This window comes from Pelodiscus sinensis, chromosome 6 (genome assembly GCF_049634645.1).
Source record: "Pelodiscus sinensis isolate JC-2024 chromosome 6, ASM4963464v1, whole genome shotgun sequence".
In the NCBI taxonomy this organism is placed as follows: Eukaryota; Metazoa; Chordata; order Testudines; family Trionychidae; genus Pelodiscus; species Pelodiscus sinensis.
The window spans coordinates 117165190-117186010 of NC_134716.1; the positions used below are offsets into that span (position 1 = coordinate 117165190).

At 46.6% G+C, this 20821-nt stretch overlaps 1 protein-coding gene across 2 annotated transcripts in view; it reads left to right on the forward strand.

Annotated features, from left to right (window-relative positions):
* The first annotated feature begins 310 nt into the window (after positions 1-310).
* The window catches only part of SMAD2 (SMAD family member 2), an 89884-nt gene continuing 69373 nt past the window's right edge, over positions 311-20821 (forward strand). Inside the window, exons 1-2 of one of the 2 annotated variants that reach the window (XM_075932703.1) lie at positions 311-380; positions 16062-16255. In XM_075932703.1, coding sequence (XP_075788818.1) covers positions 16219-16255 — 37 coding nt within the window. In that variant the 5' untranslated portion in view covers positions 311-380; positions 16062-16218. The remainder of the gene's footprint in view (positions 381-16061; positions 16256-20821) is intronic. The other variant, XM_075932702.1, reaches the window with a different exon arrangement.

The window sequence follows — 20821 nt, forward strand, 5'->3', positions numbered from 1 at the left end:
TTTTTTTTTTTTTTTTTTATTCGCTCGCCTTCCTGCGCCACCTCCCCCGGCGGGGAGCGACACAAGTGTCGGCCAATCAGCGAGTGCCGTGGCCCTCGCGCGGATCACGCTCTCCGTCGCGAGGACTCCACCACGGCGTTTCTCGCCGATTGGGTGGCAGGCGCGCCAATCGCTTGGCTGGGCGGGACGTAGCCTTCGTTTAGCCATTCGCCGCCCGCTCTCCTCACAACTGACCCAAGGCAGAGCCAATCAGGGGGGGGCTTGCGGCGTGCGCCGCCTCGCCTTCGTTAACCAATGGCGGGCGGAGTGGGCGGCGGCAAAGAGGAAGCCAGCGAGAGGGAGAGGAGGAGGAGGTGGTAGCGGCGTAGCTAGGCGAAGAGGTTGGTCTCTGGGCGGCTTTGGCATCGGCCGGGCCGGGGTGGCCAGTCCCGGCGGGTGCTGCCTGTGTGTGGGGGGAGGGATACGCGCCGGCCTAGGCAGCGCCCCCCCCCCCTTTGTTGTGGGAGGCGGTGGCTGTGGGGGAGGCTCGCGTGAGGGGGGGCGAGGTTTGGGGCGGAGGCTCAGGCCGGCGGGGAGTGGGGGGTTGGTGCTGGGCCCGAGTCTCTCTCGCCTCTTCCCTAGTGGGGGTGAGCGGCCGGGTCAGGGCTGCTCACCCTCCCGGCTTGGTCGGGAGTCTCCCGGAATCAGCACCAGTCTCCCGGGGACGGGGGGGAAAGCGACCCTGGAGGCTGTGATGGGGCGTTCCACGGCAGTGGCGTGACATCCCCTTTTTGGGGGTGCGGGGGGGGGGGTCGCCTGGAATAGCTTCAGTGGGGTTGGCAGTCCTAGGCCGGGCCCTGCTCTCAGGATATAAATAGGAGGGGTGGCTGGGTGGGCCCGTGGCAGCTTCTCTCTGGGGACCGATGGTGTGGGGTTAGAGGTGGGCGTATTACTACTTCGCTGCCCACCCCACCCTCCTTTGGAAAAACTCGATCTTAGACTTTCCCGAAGAGCTTCACACAGATTAAAAGTGGAAAACTACTGCCTGAGAGAGAGCCAGTATTGTCTAAAATTGTGAGCTGAAAATAGGGGGAGGGAAAGTGATTCAGCCTTAACTTCAGTGAGTGTTCCTAGGGGGTTAACCCTCCCTCACCTGTTGGCAGCCAGTGACTGCTCATCCTCTTCATTCTCCTGTAACTGAACTGTATGGATGTAAGCAAGCATCATACCCAGTGGGTGCTATAATTGATGCACTGTAATGACTGCAAATAGCGATTGTTTTAGCAATTTTGCAAAACTTTCACTTGTAGTGCTGTGTGTAGCATATGTGTGAGGAAAAACAGCTGAGTGAATTCATTAGTTCATAGTCTGTAGGACGGTTGTTTGAGATCCAGTTTCAAATGTAGAATACCTTGTTTTCAGTTCATGTTGGCTTGTGAAGCAGGAGAGTACCATGGTTGTAGCTTTTAGAAAAGAGTTTTTAACAGTTAAGAGCTGCTTTTAACTGCAGCCAAATTCTGTTTCTGTTCTGTGGATGACTGGAAACTCTTAAACTCCCCTCAGTGAGTGCTGAGATGTACATATCACTCATGCAATTTATTTCAGATTATAGTAAGCAGTTCCTGAGTATACAAATAATGATGATATATTTTGTATCAAAAAGCTTACAGTAAGATAAGCCAGTTAGATTTTTGCATTTGTTTAGTGTATCTTTAAAATCTTAAACTTCTGCCTTCTTAACAAAATAGGCTGCAGTGAGGACAGCTTGATTATACTGCCAACTGTTTAAAATTGACAGACTGTTAATTGTGGGGTGGTTATAGTAGCAAATTTAGCAAAATGCACGTTTTTTTGCTTTGCATGTGTAAAGTAAAAATGAGAAACTTTCCATCCAATAAGATTCCAGTTTGTAATGATTTGTAGGCTTTCCTTCACATATTTTTGTTTCTCCTCTCAAGTTGTATTTAGCTCTTTAGCTTTTCAGTGTATCTTAACATGTTACTTTCACAAAATTATCTGCCTTTAAGTATCAAGGGAGGTAAAAAAATCAGTTGGAGACATTACTCTGCTTATCTTAAACTGTGAAGCTTGCTATCTTGGTGTTAACTTCATCATGAGGTTACCTCCAGTGGCTCTGCAATTTAAAAATGCAGTGGGGTCAGGGGATAGGCTGCCTGGCTCTTACTGCCTTTTAAAGTTGCAGTGGGGTTTGGTCCTAGTGAGAGCCTGGACTGAGCGGGGCTGCCTTTTCCTGGCTGGCTTCTACTTAATTCGGCAGGCAACCCTGCTTAGTCGCTGCTAGTCCAGGATCTGGGAGTAACCCGCTGCGGATGTCAATGGTTAACTGGTGGACATCACACTTATTGGGCGATGCTTATCAGTTACCAGTTAACCAGTGGCCCAGCAAGGCCAGAGCAGCTCCTGCCTGTCCAGAGCAGCCCGTTTAAGTGATTAACCAGTTAAATGGTATGTTTAACTGATTAAATGCTGTTTTACATCCCTACTTGGAAGTGCAGATCAAAAATGGTGTGCTGAAATTTAAACTGAGTTGTCTTGTCCTCTCTATCAAGAATTAAAGATGTTGTATGTCAAATTTATAGTAGGAATAATCAATTCTAGCAAAGTTTATAAGGTCATAGGGTAATTGAAAAGCTTACATTTGTAAGAGTTCAGTTCTGTCTAAATTGACGTCTTTCTTTTCTTTCTAACTCCAACCTCCCCAACACCCGCTTTGTTGATTTAATTTGCTCATACAAAGAGAATTTCCAAAGTAAAGGCCCTGCTGGATCTTTTTCAATCCTCTTATGTCAGCTCGATCTTTCCAAAGTGCTGAGCACCTGTAGTTACCATTGAATTTAATTGGAGCTTACAAATGTTCAGTATTGCTGAAAGTTTGAGAGATGTAAACTTTTCTCATCTCTTATCAAAAGAAAGGCTTGAACAAACCTTGCAACATGTCTGAAGGGTGATGAGTTTGAGCGCTGTACCAGAGGGAGAAGAGATTTCCAAATTCTTTCTAAAAACAGTGCAGGATAAAACTTGAGTTATTGTACAAATATTTTAGGTTTTCAGATGTATTAACACTGTCTTAATGGGCTGTATATGTAAATTCTCTAATTGAAAGCATCCATTTATAGGACTGAGTTGCTAAGTGAGTTGTAAATTCTGCTTTTCTGATTGGATGTAATGACTTGTCAACTGTGCTTAGAGGCAAACAATACCTAAGCTTACTTTGCCAAAATATTTGTAACTGTTAATTTGTTAAACAGAATTGCTGCAGGTCATGTGATGGGATTAGCGTGTGGTGGTGGGTTTTTTTTTTTCAGTAGTACCAAGAGTACAGACAGTCCTGTGTTCAGTACTCCTTGCTAGAAGAAACTGAGTAAGCATAGGTAGTAATTCTGAAAGTTGAAAAGCGCTGCTTTCTTTGACACATCCCTGGAAAAAGTACCCTACATAAGCTAAGGTTTTATTCCTTTTTGATGTTTTACTATGGTTTATTGATAACTGACAGTAACACTGATTATACTGTGTCCTACAACAGCTGGCAGTTAAGGGATTTTTTTTCTTGCTATCTGAACAGGTTCAGCTTAACCTGGAACATAACACTCTAATGGCTGAAGACTTAAGTTTAGGGTAGTGTGTGTTGGTGGGGAGGACTTTTTCTCTTTTATAAGATAAATCATAAACTTCATTACTTTCTCTGTATCCTGTAACTAGATGTTAGAACGTGTCTTGCATGTTCACTTGATTACTCCTGAAATTTTTCATTGGTTACACTCGAGCATGTAGGCATGACTATGCTTTCACATCTGTAATAGCTGCTTGCGTTTCTAATATATTTAGAATGAAGATATCAAGTGTTACAAGAATTTGGCTCATAGAATGGGTGATAAGGAAAACAAGCTGTCTTGATTTTCAAAGAAACAGTAACAAGACAGGGATGTCTTGAACCCCACATAGAGTGGAGAGTTTAACTCAGGGATGGGCAATAATTTTTGGTGGGGACCACTCCAAGACTTTGGTAAATGGTTAAGGACTGCATTTTTCTGTGGAGAGGGTGTGGCGTATAGGATGGAGGCTGGGTACAGAAGGGCACAGGGAGTAAGGGACAGGGGTGCAGTGGATAGTGTGGGGTCTGAAAGGCTGTTTGGGTGAAGGAGGGGATTGTGACCTGGTGCAGGGTCTGGTAGGGTGCTTGGGTGCAAGAGAGGATTCTGGCCTGGGGGAGGGGTGTAGGATGGGCTACTGCATCTGGGAAGGAGTTGTGACTTGGTGCACAGGGCTTGGATGGTCACCTGGGGGAGGGTGTTGAAGTGTGGGAGGGACAGGGATTGCCAGGGGCAGGCTCTGGCTGGGAGGCACTTAGCTAAGCATCTTCCAACCTGCAGCACCCCCAAGGCATGCCAGGCTCACTGACTGTTGCACCCTCAGGCAGCTTGAAAATACAGGCTGTTCCCCAATCCAGAGTTGAGAGCTACCTGGATAGAAGAGGCTTATGCTGCACCCTCTTCTCTTCCCCTGTTCCCCCCCCCCCCAAGACGCGCCCCCCTCCCCGCGCCTCCAGGCCAATCTCTCATCTCCGATTGGCTGGCTGTTTCCAGCCAATAGGAGCAGAGAGTGGCTGATGTCAGTTTTTTATTGGCTGGCTGTTTCTGGCTAATAGGTGCTGAGGATTGGGCTGGGGGTGAGGAAATCACTGGAAGCTTCCCCCATCCTGCAGAGCAGAGAAACATAGGGACTGCACTTCAAACTGCAGCAGCTATATGCCAGAGGATCCTGGCAGGGTGGTCCTTGGCCCAGATCCAGCCCTTGGGCTGTATTTTGCCCAGCCCTTGCTTAACTTTGACACTTTTTAAGGCTTTAGAGGCATGTACGTATTACATAAGTTTGCAGCATGTCAGGAAGATCAAGATATTAATGAAGAATGTCTTTGAAGAGATATAGTAGGGTTGAGATTGACTTGCCACAGTAGTTTCCTGAGGCACCAATTAGAGCTGCAACCCACAATGTGCCAGGAGATCTGGCACAGGAGTATTTGCTTTGGGTCCTTGGTCAAGTCACTTAAGCCAAAAGTATAGTTGGACCATCTCTTAACAGGAAATGCAGAATGTGCTTTGAGACTTTCACAGGAGTTACAAAAGTCCAATGTTTCTAATAATAAACAAGTTTTTGGGAGGTATAGTTAATGCTCCATTGTATAAGAATTAGGGATGTAATAGTGTATCCAGTTAAATGAATAATACTCCTGCCTACATGTATACTCCCCCTCCCAGATGCTTCTCTCTCCCCTCTCCCAGCTCTGCAAGAGAATTTTTTTTCGTGGGCTGGCTAGCTGGGACTGAGCCAGCCTACCTGCCTGCCTACTCCTTAGGTACTTTCAGGCAGAGCCACTTGCATCCCTACCCAGTAAGTGAGTAGTTGACTACCCGATAAACATAGGCTTATTGGGTAGTCAAGTGGCTACTCAATTAGTTGCTTCTCCCAGTATGCAGCAAGGGGGTGGGCAAGCAGCAGGAGCCAGCTTGCCAGTTCTCCCCAGCACAGTGTGGGTGCGTCTAGACTGGCAAGATTTGCACAAAAGCGCCTGCTTTTGCACAAAAACTTGCCAGCTGTCTACATTGGCTGCTGGCTTGAATTTGCGCAAGAGCACTGACGTTCTACTGTAAGTATTCAGTGCTTCTTGCGCAAATACTTGGACGCTCTGGCTCAGAGATAAGCCCTCTTGTGCAAGAATACTTGCACAATAGGGCCAGCGTAGACAGGCACCTTAATTTTTTGCGCAAGAAAGCCCGATGGCTAAAATGGCCATTGAAGCTTTCCTGCGCAAAAGCACGTCTATACTGGGCACAGATGCTTTTGCGCAAAAGCATCCGTGCCAATCTAGATGCTGTTTTGCAGAAATACTTTTAACGGAAAAGTTTTTCCGTTAAAAGTATTTCTGCAAAATCATGCCAGTCTAGATGCAGCCCCTCTGTGGTGCTGGGTAGAGATGTTAAGAATTGGTTACTTAACTAATTGAGCAGCCAATGGAAATTTCATCTGCTAGTTGATGGGGTGGGGGAGGAGAGATTGCTCCTGCTGTGGCTCTGCACTTTAGCCTTGTTTCTTTTTTCTTGGCCCTTCCAGTCTGGGAGCACTGTTAAACAATAAAGGAGCAGCTGAATAAGTAGGGAGGGCTGGCTGCTTACTCGGCTCCCCAGACCTCAGTCGCCAGCCCTGTCCATTTCCCCTTTACCTTGCAAGCTCTGTGGGGAAAAAATCCCTATTGAGAGAACCAGGCAGAGAAGCGACGAGGAGTCCTGTGGCACCTTATAGACTAACTGAAGTGTAGGAGCATAAGCTTTCGTGGGCAAAGACCCACTTCGTCAGATGCATGTCAGGTCTTGCCCACGAAGTGGGTCTTTGCCCACGAAAGCTTATGCTCCTACACTTCAGTTAGTCTATAAGGTGCCACAGGACTCCTCGTCACTTTTGCAGATTCAGACTAACACGGCTACCCCTCTGATACTAGGCAGAGAAGAAAGATTCGAGCTACTGTGGGCTGGGGCAGGTTGGCTCCCTTTGCCTGTTCCTCTTTTGTCACGCTGTTCCCTTCCCTCCCTGTGCTTCTCCTGGCAGGTACAAACCCAGCATCCCTGATCAGTCTTGGTGGTGGTGGTGGTGAGATACTGACCCACTGGACTTGCAAATCTGCCACTCATGGCTTGCTTGCTGCCTGTAACTTCTGAACTGTGACCACCTACTTCTGTGCAGACTTTGCTGTGAGCAAGCCTGGGGGAGCAAACAGTGGGGGGGTCGGCTTGTTTCCAACACGGGCAAACAAACTGACCTGTGTGGATTTGGTTATCCAGGTGCAGTCAGTAACTGAAAAATTGCAGCAAGTGTGAGGAACCGAAGAAAGCCCTTCACTTGCCAGACTGAGGGGGAAGATCAGGCTATTCATTCTGAGGATGTAGGTTTCCTCGGGATGCCCAGGCCTGGCTTCTAATTCAGTTCATTCTAATTTGCATTATGATATTCTGCATGCATGTTTAAAATAGAGCAACTTTGGGAAACTGATGCTGGGGCCACTTTGCATGACAATCTGCTTCTCCCCACCAAGCCTGTGGGAGCTGGAAGGAAAGTTGGGCACTGTTCAATGCAGCCATTAATAAAAACTACATGGGGGTGGCAGAGGCAGGAGGAGACAGCCCTCTGAGAGCAGCCAGACACCTGAGAGCTAGCCAGGTGCTAGAGAAGGGGAAGGATGCAGAGGGGAAGATGATGGGTGAGAGAATGCCTGGGGTGGAGTGCTTTGGGGTGCCTAGCTAGGGTGCAGGGACCAAACCTGCATTGCATGGTCCCCTCCATGCTGTGTGGCTAGCTGCACGGGTGCAAAGATGTGGGCAGCATAGAGCTTGTAACCTCACTCCTGGTGTAACTTATATTGAGCCTGTGCTTATTGACTGGCATGCCTTCTCCCCACTGCAGTTATGCTGCCTGAACCTGGGGAATAAACATCCTGGGGACATGGGGCGGCAGCACCACAGAGACTGTGCTGGGGGGAACTGGCTTTTAAGCTGTCTTTTCCAGCACTGGCTCCTGCTTTTCTCCCTTTTGCTGCCTCTGATCTAGGAAGGAAGACAGCAAGGGGGGAAGGGAAGTGAGTAGTTGACTTGAGTATTGATAAACCTAAACACTTGACTACTTGCTTGCATCCCTAGTGTGAGGTGGAGAGGGGCAGAGAAGGCATAGAAGCAGTGGTGCCAGGTGTGGCACAAGCTGGGGCTGAATCCCACTGTGGCTCTGCATGTCCAATGTAGTAAGAGCATGGCAGGCTCTTATTACATTTGAAGTGCAGCACTGCAGTGGAAGTGCCCCCATGGACTACATTGCATTGGCTACTTGATTAGTTAATTAACCAAGACTTAACATCCCTGTTACTGGGTAATCAAGGAAAAGTGTCATCTACATGGTTAGTGAATTACACAATATAATATCCCTAATAGGAATGCAAAATTCACACTTAAACATGGGCAGTTGCAAGTGCCACCAAAACAGAATCATTCCTTTAAGGTTAACTGTAAGTAAAACTGCCTTCAGAGCTGGAGGGGACCCTGCCTTAACCTTCATCAGCTGATGTAAAAGCTGAGCAGGGTTCTGGGGCTGTGCCCATTAACTATCCAGATGGTGCTGCTAACCAGATGGTGCTTGTTGGGAGGAGAGCAGCTTTAGGGACACTCCCCATTGCTGACCTAATTGGCTCAAGAGCTGAACTGGGGCTGGAACTAAGAGGGGAGGATGTGAAGCTGTTACACCTGCCCAGAATGTGAGGACAGGGGGAGGGAGCTGAAGTTTTTGCTTAGAACATCAGTCTGTCCTTGCATGTGTAGTTGCTGTTCAAAACCTATTTAGCCAGGCTGAGCTTTTCCTGATGCCATGAATTAGTGTTGTATTGGCTCATGCTCACTTCACCTCTCCTTTATTGCATATGTGAACTAGGGATTTAAAAAGGTGTTTAATTAGGTAACTGTGTAATAGGAATGTTGAAATGTGTGTAACTGTGCAACTCAGCAGTAATGTAGTTACATGCGGGGCGGCATTCAGCTCCTGCTTGTCCCCCTGTGCTGCTGCCTCTGTATCAGAGATAGTAGCATAGGACAGCAGGCAGCTTCCCAAGAGCCAGTGTGGGCCAGGAGCTGACTTATGTGCGGGAAGCCAGCTCAAACCAGGAGCCTGTGTATAACCATAAATGTTAACCAGTGTGCTCAGGCTCATTGGTTAACCATGTACATGTTTACACTTTCACATCCTTACTGTTTAACCGCTAAGATTTTTTAGTGGTTACATTTGCTGCAGCCTCTGCCGTATAAAATCCAATTCTCCATGTGCACCAGCCACCTTTGTGCTTCTGCCTCTGATACAGAGGCAGGGAGTGGGCAGAGCAGACTTCTGCCCTTTGTGTAACCACTGAAATTTTCAGCAATTACATGGTTACTTAATTACAGGCATCTTAACATCTCTCCCTCCAATGTTGCATTATCTAGTAGTGCTTCTCTCACTGACAGTTACTACAGATCTTGAGGCCAGAGTAGCTGAATTGATTTAGACTTGGTTACATTAGAATAGTTCTCAGCCTTTTCAGACTACTGTATCCCTTTCAGAGGTCTAATTTGTATTGTATACCCAACCTTAAGTGAGTTGAAACTACTTGCTTACAAAATCAGACAGAAGAACACAAGTGTCAGAGCACTATTACTCAAGTTGTTTACTTTCTCACTTTTTACCACAAAACTTACCATTACATGGTAAAAATGAGGTAATTTTATTAATAAACACTTTCTAGACATTCAGGTATTTACAGCCATTGTCCTAAAGGTCTTTTGCATGTCAGCTATAGGTGTCCCTCTTCATCTTCTGTGATTGGTTGTTGCCAGGTCCTTGACTTTAACACCTGTATAATTATACATCCGCACAACAGAATAAACTGAAGTTTAGAATAGCAGACTTGACTTCAAACTTGTGATATAGAAGTACCACAGTTAGCAGCTTTTAGTCTGCACTGTTAATTCATGTACACATTAGAAAGCTGCTAGATAAAACTAGCTTGAACACTACTTTCAAGATGGATAATTTACCTCGAGTAGGCAAACTCCTGGTAACTTGGTTTTACAGCAGATAGCCTTGAGGAATGCTTGTTACTGCGGAAGCATGCAGAGTGTTTCTAGGTCTTGCCTATGCAGGAACATGGTCTTTTATCCTTACATTGTAATTTCCTGGCTGTCTACACTGCAAAGGAATACTCAGACTCAACAATGACCCTGAGTCATTTGAGTTGGGCTCACAGCGCTTGGGCACTGGAGCTAAAAATGACAGTGTAAATGGTATCCGAGGCAGGGGCCAATGCTCACATAAAAGCTGTCTCCTCGTGTGCACCAGCACCTGTGGAGCCACCTTCCCTCACCCTCTGGGCATGCAAAATTGTACCCACTGAAATTTTCAGCCGGTACATGTTTACCAAAACAAATGTTAACATCCCTAGTTAAAAATAGCTCTGTCTTCTAAGGCTGAAGCATGAGCTCTGAAACACATCAAGGGGGAAGTATCTCAGCACCTGGACTGCAGTATTATGCAGGTCATTAGTTGCATTTTTCAATCAACTGTGAAATGGTTGAGTTTTAGATGTGTGGACATAAGTGAGATTCTTTGGAGAGAAGCTTTATGAAATTTTCTTGGAGGTGGGGAACCTTCATTGTTATGAACTGCTGACCCTCAGAAAAATCAGATTGGGGGGGGGGGGGGGGAAGCATATGTAAGAAAAACAAATAAAATAAAGTAACCTGACCTGAAGCGGTCCCTGACTGAGGAGAGACATTTCCCTCACATACCAGAGTCTTGAGGAGCCCATGCTAGTAGATTTTTTTTTTTTTTGTGCTCCAGTCCTGTGGGGGGCAAAGGGGGGGAGGTTTGCTGGAGCACCAGTGCAGGCCCCCTAATGCTGGGGAGAGCCCTAAGCCTCAGGGGCTGGATCTGGCCCTCAGGCCTTAGGTTCCCCGCCCAGGCTTAGGGTGGTAGTTGGAGCATTGCACTTCAAGGTGGGGTGAGTAGTTGAAAGTGATGCCTAGATCATGAGCAAATGACAGACTGACATCAACAGTGACTGTATAGAATGAGACTGCATTAAAAGGAAATATCAGACCTTCTATTTTAAACCATATTTAAGATGACAACAGGACTTCAAGGAGAGAGTGCTGACAAGGGATTGGCAGTGGGTTGGCATATAGCACGCAGGGCAATATCTGGGGAGGTGATGCAGGGCCTGAGAACCCTCAACCTTTTCCTGCTCCTGATCCCTTGTTTCCGGAGTGACACCAGGAGCCAGCAGAGTGCGGCTGGTTATGCTGCCACTGATCCCAGGTCCCCCTGAAGCACAAGGCACCCCAATGCATTGGACTCGGGGATCTCCCCGAAGCATCCAGTGGACAGGATGGTGGGGGTAGTAGACTTGAATAATTAGCATAATAAACATTATTATGTATGTGGCTTGATGAGAGTACTCAGCAGGGTGAATTGTGAAGTGGCAGTGATCTAGAACAGAGCCCTATGGATTCCACGTGAACCAATGTAAAAGGGAACAGAATAAAACTTATAGTTGAGTTTTTGCCAGAATAATCATCAGCACAGTATGGGATCTGCATCCATATTGTTACTTTTATTTGCATCGGTTTTCCAGACACAGTTGTGCAATTCTTTACTTGTGGCTTCTTGCTTGGAATGTGAGTGAGTGATCCAAATAGGAATTAAACGTAACTTTTGGAGAATGACATATAAGATATCTGGATCAGAATTTGATGGCTCTATTCCAGAATTTGCAGAACTTTTGTCGATAACCATACTTCGAATTCCTTTGAACATTTTAACATATCAGAAGGGGAATTTCTGAAAGCTTGGTCTCAGCCAAAAGATGACTTTTTTATTTTTAAATTTGCAGACTTTCAGCCATTTTGATGGTAGTAAATATACTTCCCCCCCCCCCCCCCCCTTTACTGCAAGTTCCTTGTTTGCATCCCTCCTATCAGAGTTGAGTTCTGTGATGTAAGACTTCATGTGTTGACCTCTGCTTTGTGGTGTATTTGCTGAATTTGAGGGAGAGTATAACTTTAAAGATGTTGGTTGAGTATATTAAAAATGATTTTAAATCAGGATCTGTTTTAATGCTCATGCCCTACTTTTGTCACACTTCTGTGCTTTGTATAAAAAACAAGGCAGGTCACAGATGGAATAACTTGCAAGTAGGGATGTGAAAGTGGTGTAACTGTTGTACATGGTTAACTGATGAGCCTGGGCACTCATGTGCATGATTACACGTAGCCCCCTGATCCCTGTATCAGCGTTTGGGGGGGGGGGAAGGTGTGGGGAGGCAGGAGCCAACTTGAATGCTGGCTCCCTGCATGTACGGGCTCCCAAGAAGATAACTCCACGCACACGCTAAATGCATTAACATGCCTACTTACAAGTAGACAAACTGTTTTACTGAAACACCAGGAGGCTGCATCCCTGCTCACTGCACTCATCAACATCCCCTGTTGGAGGGTGGAGGGGAGAATAGGCAATCCTGGCTCCCTGGACACCTCCCCCCCCCCCCCCCCCCCCCCCCCCCCCCCCCCGCCCAGTACTTTCTCCCAATGCAGGTTCCACCGCTGGCACAATAGATCAGCTGTTTTAAAACACCAGCAGTGCCCGCCATGTGGTGTCTGCTGAAGCTTCATCAAGCCTCTGTGCAGTGGCTTAGGAGGCTGGGATTGTGACGAAATGGGGGTGCTGTCTGCTCTGTGACCCAGGGTCCCCCTGAACTGTGGGAGATTCTCACTGACTCTCCCAAATGTGTATTAACCCAGGCTCAGCCTCCCAGGGAGGGAGACAAAGGAAGGAGGGTGGAGACCAACACCTGGCTGGGGGACAGGGCTGTAAGAGGGTTTTTAGTTTTCTGTCTGGTATCATGGAGGAAGCAGCCTAAGCAATGAGCTGAGATTTTAGGGGCCCAGTCTCCCCTATCTCAAGGGGGGCTGAGGCATCCTAGGCCTGCCCTGTAACCAGATGACACCTATGCTGTGCTGTATCCTGGAGAAGCAATAAACTCCCTTCATTCTACTGGCTGGCAGAGTCTGTGCCACTACGGGGGTGCAGGAGCCGGGGGAACCCTGATGTGCTGCCACAGGGGTGTACCCCAGCCCTCCTGCCCCCCTGTATGGGTCCTGCCACGGCACCTCCCCCATGTGAATCCCACTTGCAGGCACCCCAATCAGCTGTTTTTTAAAATGGCAGCTGCCCTCCCATGTGGTGGCTGCTGGAGCTTCAGTCAACCACTGTACAGTTGTTCAGAGGGCCAGGGTGTACCCCAGTACCCACCCTGATCATGGGCTTCACCGCCACCTGCCCACTCACCATGTGGTCCTTCCCCCTTTCCACACAAGCCCAGCAGCAGCTTACTTGTAAAGTGTAAGGAAGGTGAGGGCTTCTGTTGAGGCATTAGCCATATTTATATCTCTTTTGAGCTTATGGCTCATGAGCCATAGGTTGCCGACCCCATTATGGGGTTAGTAGCAGGGAGGAAGGAGGCTCGGTGGCTGAGAGGGGAAGGGCTGTGGGACACAGTGATGTGATGACATCACTCTGTCTTCCTGCAGGGAAGAACTTTTTTATAGGTCTAGTAAGACAACTGAGCTCTGACCTAATACAGTTTCTTGATCCTGTGATAGCATTGCTCTACAAATGATATATCTTGATGGCAAACACTGCGGTAATGGTTACCCATTTCAAAAAGGATGTTTCAAAGTTGGGGAAAGCTTCCTAGAAGAGCAACAAGAATGATTAGGGACCTGGAAAACTTTTTATGAAGAGATGGAACATACTGGGTTTGTTGCCTTATGGGCCCATAAGAGCATGTAGATAGTGAACAAACTACCTACCTTCAATTCAGTCCTGTTATGTAACATAAGAACAAGGGGACATTTGAGTGACCTTGAAAGGGAGGTACATTGGTTTAAATCAAAGCAATAAAAATTGATTTTGATTTAAATCTGCAAGCAAGAAACCTTGATGAAAATTGTTGATTTCAGTCTCATTTTGCATGTGTACTATTGTATTTTCCCTAAAGCGTGGTATTGATTTGCAGCTGAATACAGCCATCATGCTTAAGGAGAGAGAGTATTGGGTAATGGGGACAATACACACATAGATTTAACTTATTTTTTTCAGATTATTAACTTTTTAAATAAATAGTGAATGGTTTCTTTTTTTTATTGTGGCTTGTCAGGCTCTACTTCTGTGGTGTCCAATCAGTTCTGAAGCAAACTAACCACACTCAACCAGCCAAATCAAAATGCTAGCCACGTGTCTGATAACAGTAACGCTCAAATATATGGAAAAAACCCTTAAACATTATATAATGTAGCATATTAAAGTTTATCAAAGCTATGGTTTGCATAGCTAGCTAACTGGCATAACAAGAGATGTAGCTAGTGAATTGAACAGATGGTTTATGGTGGTCATGTTCTAGTTAATCTTACCATCACACCAATTTTTATGCATATGTTGGAGGGGGAAAACAAGATTTCCTGTCTTTTTAAGATCCCTATTGGCTTCTTAACTTTGAACAAATTAGTCATTGAATTGAACCAGTTGAATAAACTGAAATGAAGAGTTTCTCCTAGCACCTTCAGTAGAATCTATACTTGGCAAAAAAAGCTATATTAGTACTTCCACAAGCTTTAGTTCCTGGTGCTTAGCCTGTAACTCCCAGCAATTCAGTGGTTTTACTTCAGCAGTGAACATGTTCAATATTATCTGTCTAGTACATTCAGGCATCAACTTGAATTGTCAGCAGTATTCCCTCTAAGCTGCCTGACAGCACAGCTTTAATCAGCCCCACCTAGTCGGCTCTGTGCTCTGGAGTCCTGTGCTTCTGAGTGGGCGGGGCTGGCTAATCACCTGTAAAGCTGTGCTGCCCTGTGGCTTAGAGGGAACACAGTTTCCTTTGTTTAATGGGTTTTAAAAAGTCTGTATTTAGTTCAAACACAGGTCATTTGTACCATATACTCTTACTCAAGCTGCTGAAAGATGGTAAATTAAAAAATGTTCAAAGGAAATTTCATAAAATTTGTAAATACACTGGAACTCCCTACTGATTGGAGCCATATTTGAATGTCAGTTATAGATACGTCTTGAAATGAATATAATACCTCATGCTTCAAAGTTTAACACTATTAAGTGTTTAGAATGTGACCATCATGGGAGTCAGATGATCCATTATGGTTCGACACATCATTATGGACAACCTGAATATTGCCCACTCTGCTGCCACAGCCATCCAGGAGCTCATGCATCCACAATCTTTCTCTGACCACTTCATAGATAGGGGGTGGTAGCCATACCTCCCCACTTTTCCTTCCATGGCTCAGCAGTCTGAACATGAGGAAGGTAAATTATCTGAAATGGAAGAGCAGCCACCAGATAATTCACCGACTGATAACTCTTCGTTATCGCCTGTGAAGCAGTTATCCCTGGTGATCAATCTCCCCCAGATGACTTGAAGCAGTTTCAGGATCTGTTTCTCCTGACTAGCAGCTACTCTTACAGTTAACTGAGGTGCAAGAAAAACATTGACTTCTTAAAAACCTTCAGCCCTCACAGCAGGCTGCCGATGAGATTTGGCAGACCCCAGCATCAGTGCCTCCAACCAACCAGCATGCAGATGAAGTACTTTGTCCCTCCAAAGGGAATTGACTTTGTTTTCCCATCCACGACCTAACTCGTTAGAGATAGACCCTGCTCAACAAAGATCCAAGCTTCCACACTATAAAACACCACTGTGGATAAGGAGAACAAGCGCATGGATCTCTTCAGCAGAAAACTTTACTCTTCGTCGACCCTGCTTCTCTGTATAGCTAACTATGCAGTGCTGCTGTCAAACAACAATTTTGATAATTATACCAAGCTCACTACCTGCTAGACTCAGAGGCCAATACTGAAATTCATTATACAAGAAGGGTAGGCTTTGTCAAGGATGGCCCTTCAAATAGCTTTGGATATGGTCAATATAGCAGCTCAAGCTATGGCAACATGGCTAGTTATGAGAGCCTACAATCCGCCGGGATCCCTCACAAGCTATAAACGAAAGTGGAGGATCTCCTTTTAGTAAGCAAAAGCTGTTTGCTGAAAAGACCGATGAGGTCTTGCATTCGAGTAAAGGCTTGAATGACCTCCACAGCTTTCCTTCAGGGAATCCCCCTCAGAGACATTTGCCAAGTGGCTATATGTTCCACCAATGACACCTTTATGACACATTACGCTATCTCTCAGGCTCAAGTTAAGGAAACTACTGTGGCTTCTACTGTGATCAAGTCATGAGTCTGAGGTTCAACTTCCATGTGCTCTTGAGTACTGCTACAGTCACCAACAGTGGAGCACCCTCTGGCACATTACTCAGAGGAGAGAGTTACTCACCTGTGCAGTAACGACTGTTCTTAGACATGTGTGCCTGTGGGTGTTCCGCAACCCACCCTCCTCCCCACTTCGAAGCTTGTTGTTGTATCTTTCAGATATCCAGGTGGACTCGAGGTACTGGCAAGGCTGGACCCCACACATGAAGGTGCGAACGGCACGAGGCGTGAGCTGCACATGTATGGTCCAGCTGACTTCTGCTGATGACTCTAATCTGCAGTGCTGGGATGTCCCGATACCAACAGTGGAGCACCCATGGGGACACACATCTTGAACAGTTGTTACTGCACAGGTGAGCAACTTCCTCTTCCCACCTCTGATGGGCATGCCCAGTGTATTTGTTATTTGGGGCAAGATCATTCTCCAAAGAGCGGTTAACATTGTAAGAAGCTCTCTGCAAGGTCTTTGAAAGCAAAAGCGCTGCAGTTACAACACCTCACAATGGAGAAGGTAGAGAGGCCAGCCTTGGAACCAGTATCCCAGGCCTCTCTAACCCATACCCCACCAACACAGCTTCTGACCAAGTGTCATGTGCACCAAGGGATCCTCCTGCCAAGAAAACAGCTAAGAGAAAGCATACCTCACCCTCTACAGACAGGCCACCCAAAATGTTGTTCTCCTCAGCTGAAGTCTTCCTCAACCCCCAAGGTACAGGGTTTAGGGGATGTTCAGGCACCAGGGAAGTCTAGTACAGACAAACCCCAAGGGGCAGTGTCCTCAAGATATACAACCTGCGGTTTCAGTACTGAAGCCAAAGACAGCCCCTGCGCGGTGGGTACCAGCTGAGACCATCAGTACCCAAATCACCACATCAGGCTAAGGGCCGACTGGAACCACTGGTACAGATGTCGATCAAGTCAGTTCTGGCACTGATCACATTGAAGGCACAGGGTGATACGGCACTGCAATGAATTCAGCCTTCCACACTAGTGGCACTGGTCTTGCCTCCTCCAAGGCCATTTACCACTCGAGCTGACGTTCGTGTGGGTACTAATGCTACACCTACTCTGGGGGGCCCAGGCAAACTGGATACATCATCAAGCTTGGCCCCTCTCTTCTCCACTGATAATGAGGATGAGGAAGAAATCTCCTTTTCCCCACGACAGTTGTTCCTGAAGCCATCCTCACAGTTGCAGCAACAGCAGAGCTGACCCTGGTTCCCTCCCTCCCCACTTCCATCCCTGACAAGGTTGTGGGATCCCTGGAGCTCCCTGAAAGCTCAAACACCAGCACCTCAATTGACAGCAGTAGCAAGACCTCAGGCAGTGTCTCCTAAGCCATCTGCATCCACCAGATCCAACATTACACAGGAGGTGATAGAAGATCTGGAGGGGACACAAGAGGAAGACACCTTGCCTTCTCCACATATATCATTGTCTTCTGACAAGTCAATAATGCTGCCACTGCCAACAGTGGGCAACAAGTCTTTTCAAGAGTGGCTGATTCCCTCAACATGTCCCTGGTTGAGGTTTGAGGTTCAGCGCAAGTTGATGGACATTTTACAGGTTTCCCCATAGTCTACAATAGCCTTGCTGGTCAACGATGCCATGCTGGACCCTTCAAAGATTTTGTAGCAAACACCAGTCTTATTTCCCCACCCTGAAAAAGGACTGACAGGTAGTAGTACTATGTTCCTTTCCTAGAGGCTGAATTATTGTTTACAAACTCTCTCATGGATGCAGCCCATACCAAGGGCAAGCAGACCCAATATAAATCCACTCCTTATGACAAAGAATGGAAGAAACTAGACATTTTTGGGTAGGAAATGATACTCCTCAGCATTTCTCCAGATCAGGTTAGCGAATTATTCAGCATTACTAGCAAAACACATATACCACCATTTTGAGGAGACTAAAACCTTTATTGAACAGTTAGCTGCCTGAGGACTAAAATCTTCATTCAAGTTTAGCATAGATGGAGTTCTCATAGGAAAAACAACACTGCAAGCATGATCTGCTCCCCAAGATCTTTGGCCACATCAGTCTTCATGTGTTGGGTCTCCTGGCTGCACCTCTCTGGATTCCTGAGGGACGTGCAGAACACTGAGGACCTACCCTTCGAGGGACAGAAGCTTTGTTTCTGCCACCATAGACACTTCACTGCATTTGCTCAAGGACTCGCATGCTACATGCCCAAGGTTTTTAATGTATGTTCCTCAGCCCGAAAAGAAATTGAACTGCCTCTACACACCACATAGCAGAGCATCATCGTACTCCTCCCAGAATAGTTATGACATCAGCAGAGGCAACAGAAGTGGAGGCAGCCTCAGGAGCAACCCACCACGTCCCAGGCTATGTCTACACTGCGGATTTGTTGCACAAGAAGCTTTTTGTGGAAGAGATCTTCTGCAAAAACCTCTTAAGCAAAAGCTCGTCCACACTACAAAAGCGATGCACTTTTGTGCAAGAGTGGCCACACTGCATGGGTGCTCTTGTACAAGAAAACTCTGATTGCCATTAACAGAATGGTCAGCAGGGCACCTGTCTTTTTTTCTGGCAGGCTCTTTTTGTGAAAGACACCCCTGTTGAGTGTCCACTCTCACCTTTTAGCACAAGAACTCTTGTGCACAAAAGTTATTCCTCATAGAAAGAGGTATACCTATGCCGCAAAAAACCCTATGTTCTTCTGTTCTACTGTAAACTCTTGCACAAAAACACTTGATGTGTGGCTGCTGCATGGGGTTTTATGCAAAAACCCTGTAGTGTGGACATAGCCTCAGTCCTCCAGCTGTAGGGAGATGTTTTGAACATCTGGTCGAGGGTTCAACATCATTTCCATCAGTACTGGTTCAACCTTTCTACCATGCATGGTCCAGGATTACAACAGATGGACCTTAGCAGTCATAGCAAAAGGCCTCATGCTTCCCTGCCTTACTTTTTCTCCACTCCAAACCCCTTATGCGTCCCTCTTCAGGGACCCCTCTCACAAGTCTCTGCTCCCAACAGGAGATTCACAAACTACTCCAGATGGGGGAAATAGAGCTCATACCAGCACTTCAGAGACGAAAGGGCTTTTACTTCAGGTATTTTTCTCACTCTAAAAAAGTCAAGGGGTTGGAGACCCATCCTGGACTTACACAGGCTGAACAGGTACTTAAAGGCAACAATTCAGCATAGTAACCCTAGCAAAGATAATTCTGGCTCTGGAAAAAGGCAAGTGGATGTTATGTCTCAACCTACAGGATGCTTATTTTCATACAGAAAACTTCTGACTCTCTAAAGGATCAACAATATCCATACAGAGTCCTACTCTTTGGCCTATCCTCAGTTCTCCAAGATCCTCACTCTGGCAGGAGCTCATCTAAGAATCAGGAATAGTCATTTTCCCTTACCTAGATAACTGCCTGATAGAAGTAGCTCCTACGGAACACACGGCCATTCAGTACACCGCAGAATCAATTCATTTGTTCAGCACTCAGGGCCTTCAGATGAACATGCACACTTCACACTTTACCCCATCTCACAAATTGGAGTTCATAGGCACCGTATTGGATTGTGTACAAGCTCAGGCACAACTACCTATACTAGGGTTCCACGCGTTGGCCATACTAGCAGACGGTTATGGATAGCCCTGCAGTATCTGCCAGACAGTGCCTGCAACTTCTTGGTCATATGTCTGCACATGCCATGCCTGCAGGAATGGCTTCACACATGCTTTCGGCCTCACAATCACCCTTTATGCAAACTGCTGAGTCCTAACAAGGTCAGGGAATCCCTCAAATGGTGGTTGCAGTCCAACAATCTCTGCTCGGGAGTCCCCTTTCAACAAACATCCCCATCTATGCATAACTACAGATGCTTCCCTAGAGGTTGGGATGCATGCATCAATGGCTCCAGCACCTAGGGAAGATGGACCCCTTCAGAATCAGGCTTCCGCTTCCGCATCCACATCCTAGAACCCCTGTGGTAAGATGAGCATGCAAGTACTTCTCTTAATTCAGGGAAAGTCCATGAGAGTTCTCACAGATAACACCTCTTGCATGTTTTACATAAATTGGCAAGGGTGAGGGGGGGAAACGGGTCGTACGATCTTGGCAAGGAAGCCACAGCGCTGCAGCAGTGGAGCATTGTCAGATCAGCATATCTCCCAGGCAATCAAAAGGTCACTGCAGACCAACTGAACTGTATATTTCATCAAAAGTATGAGAGGAGATAGCGTGCGCTCCCCCCCCCCCCATCCTCTACATACTGTACTCCAGAGAGGGTCTTTGCAGAAATAGACTTATTCACCATATCCCACAATACCAAATGCCCCAGGTATTGCTCCAGAGCGGGGTTGGGCGAGAGTTCCATGGGAGATGCCATGATGATCAGCTGGTCTTACAATCTCCTATCCACCTCCCAACCCATGCCCCTCCTCAGAAAAGTTATACAAAAAAGAAAACTAGCCAGTGCCAGAGTAGTCACAATAGCACCTGCATGGCCCAGGAAAACCTGGTTCCCTTACCTGTCCCAACTGTCTGTCTGCTCCTCTAATTCCTCTTCCACAATGGTCAGACCTCCTATCTCAGGACTGGGTTTTCCATCCTGATGTCTAGTAGTTACATCTCAAGGCCTGGCTCCTCCAAGGCTCCTTATGCAGGACCTCACCTGTTCGGAGAATGCCATATTGTATTCTCCTTGTAACAGTTCATGAGAAGAAGAAAGGCCATTTGCAGAAATGGCACCATTTCTCTTAAGTGGGACACCCACAGAGCTCTTCAGCTTCAGACATAGCTGGTGATGGTCTTGGAGTACCTTCTTTCATTAAAGAAACAGAACCTTTCAAATTCATTGATAAAAGTCCACTTATGCTCACTAGAAATAGCCGCTGACAAATTTTTTTTTTTTTCACGGAATTTTTAAAGGGACTCTAAGAT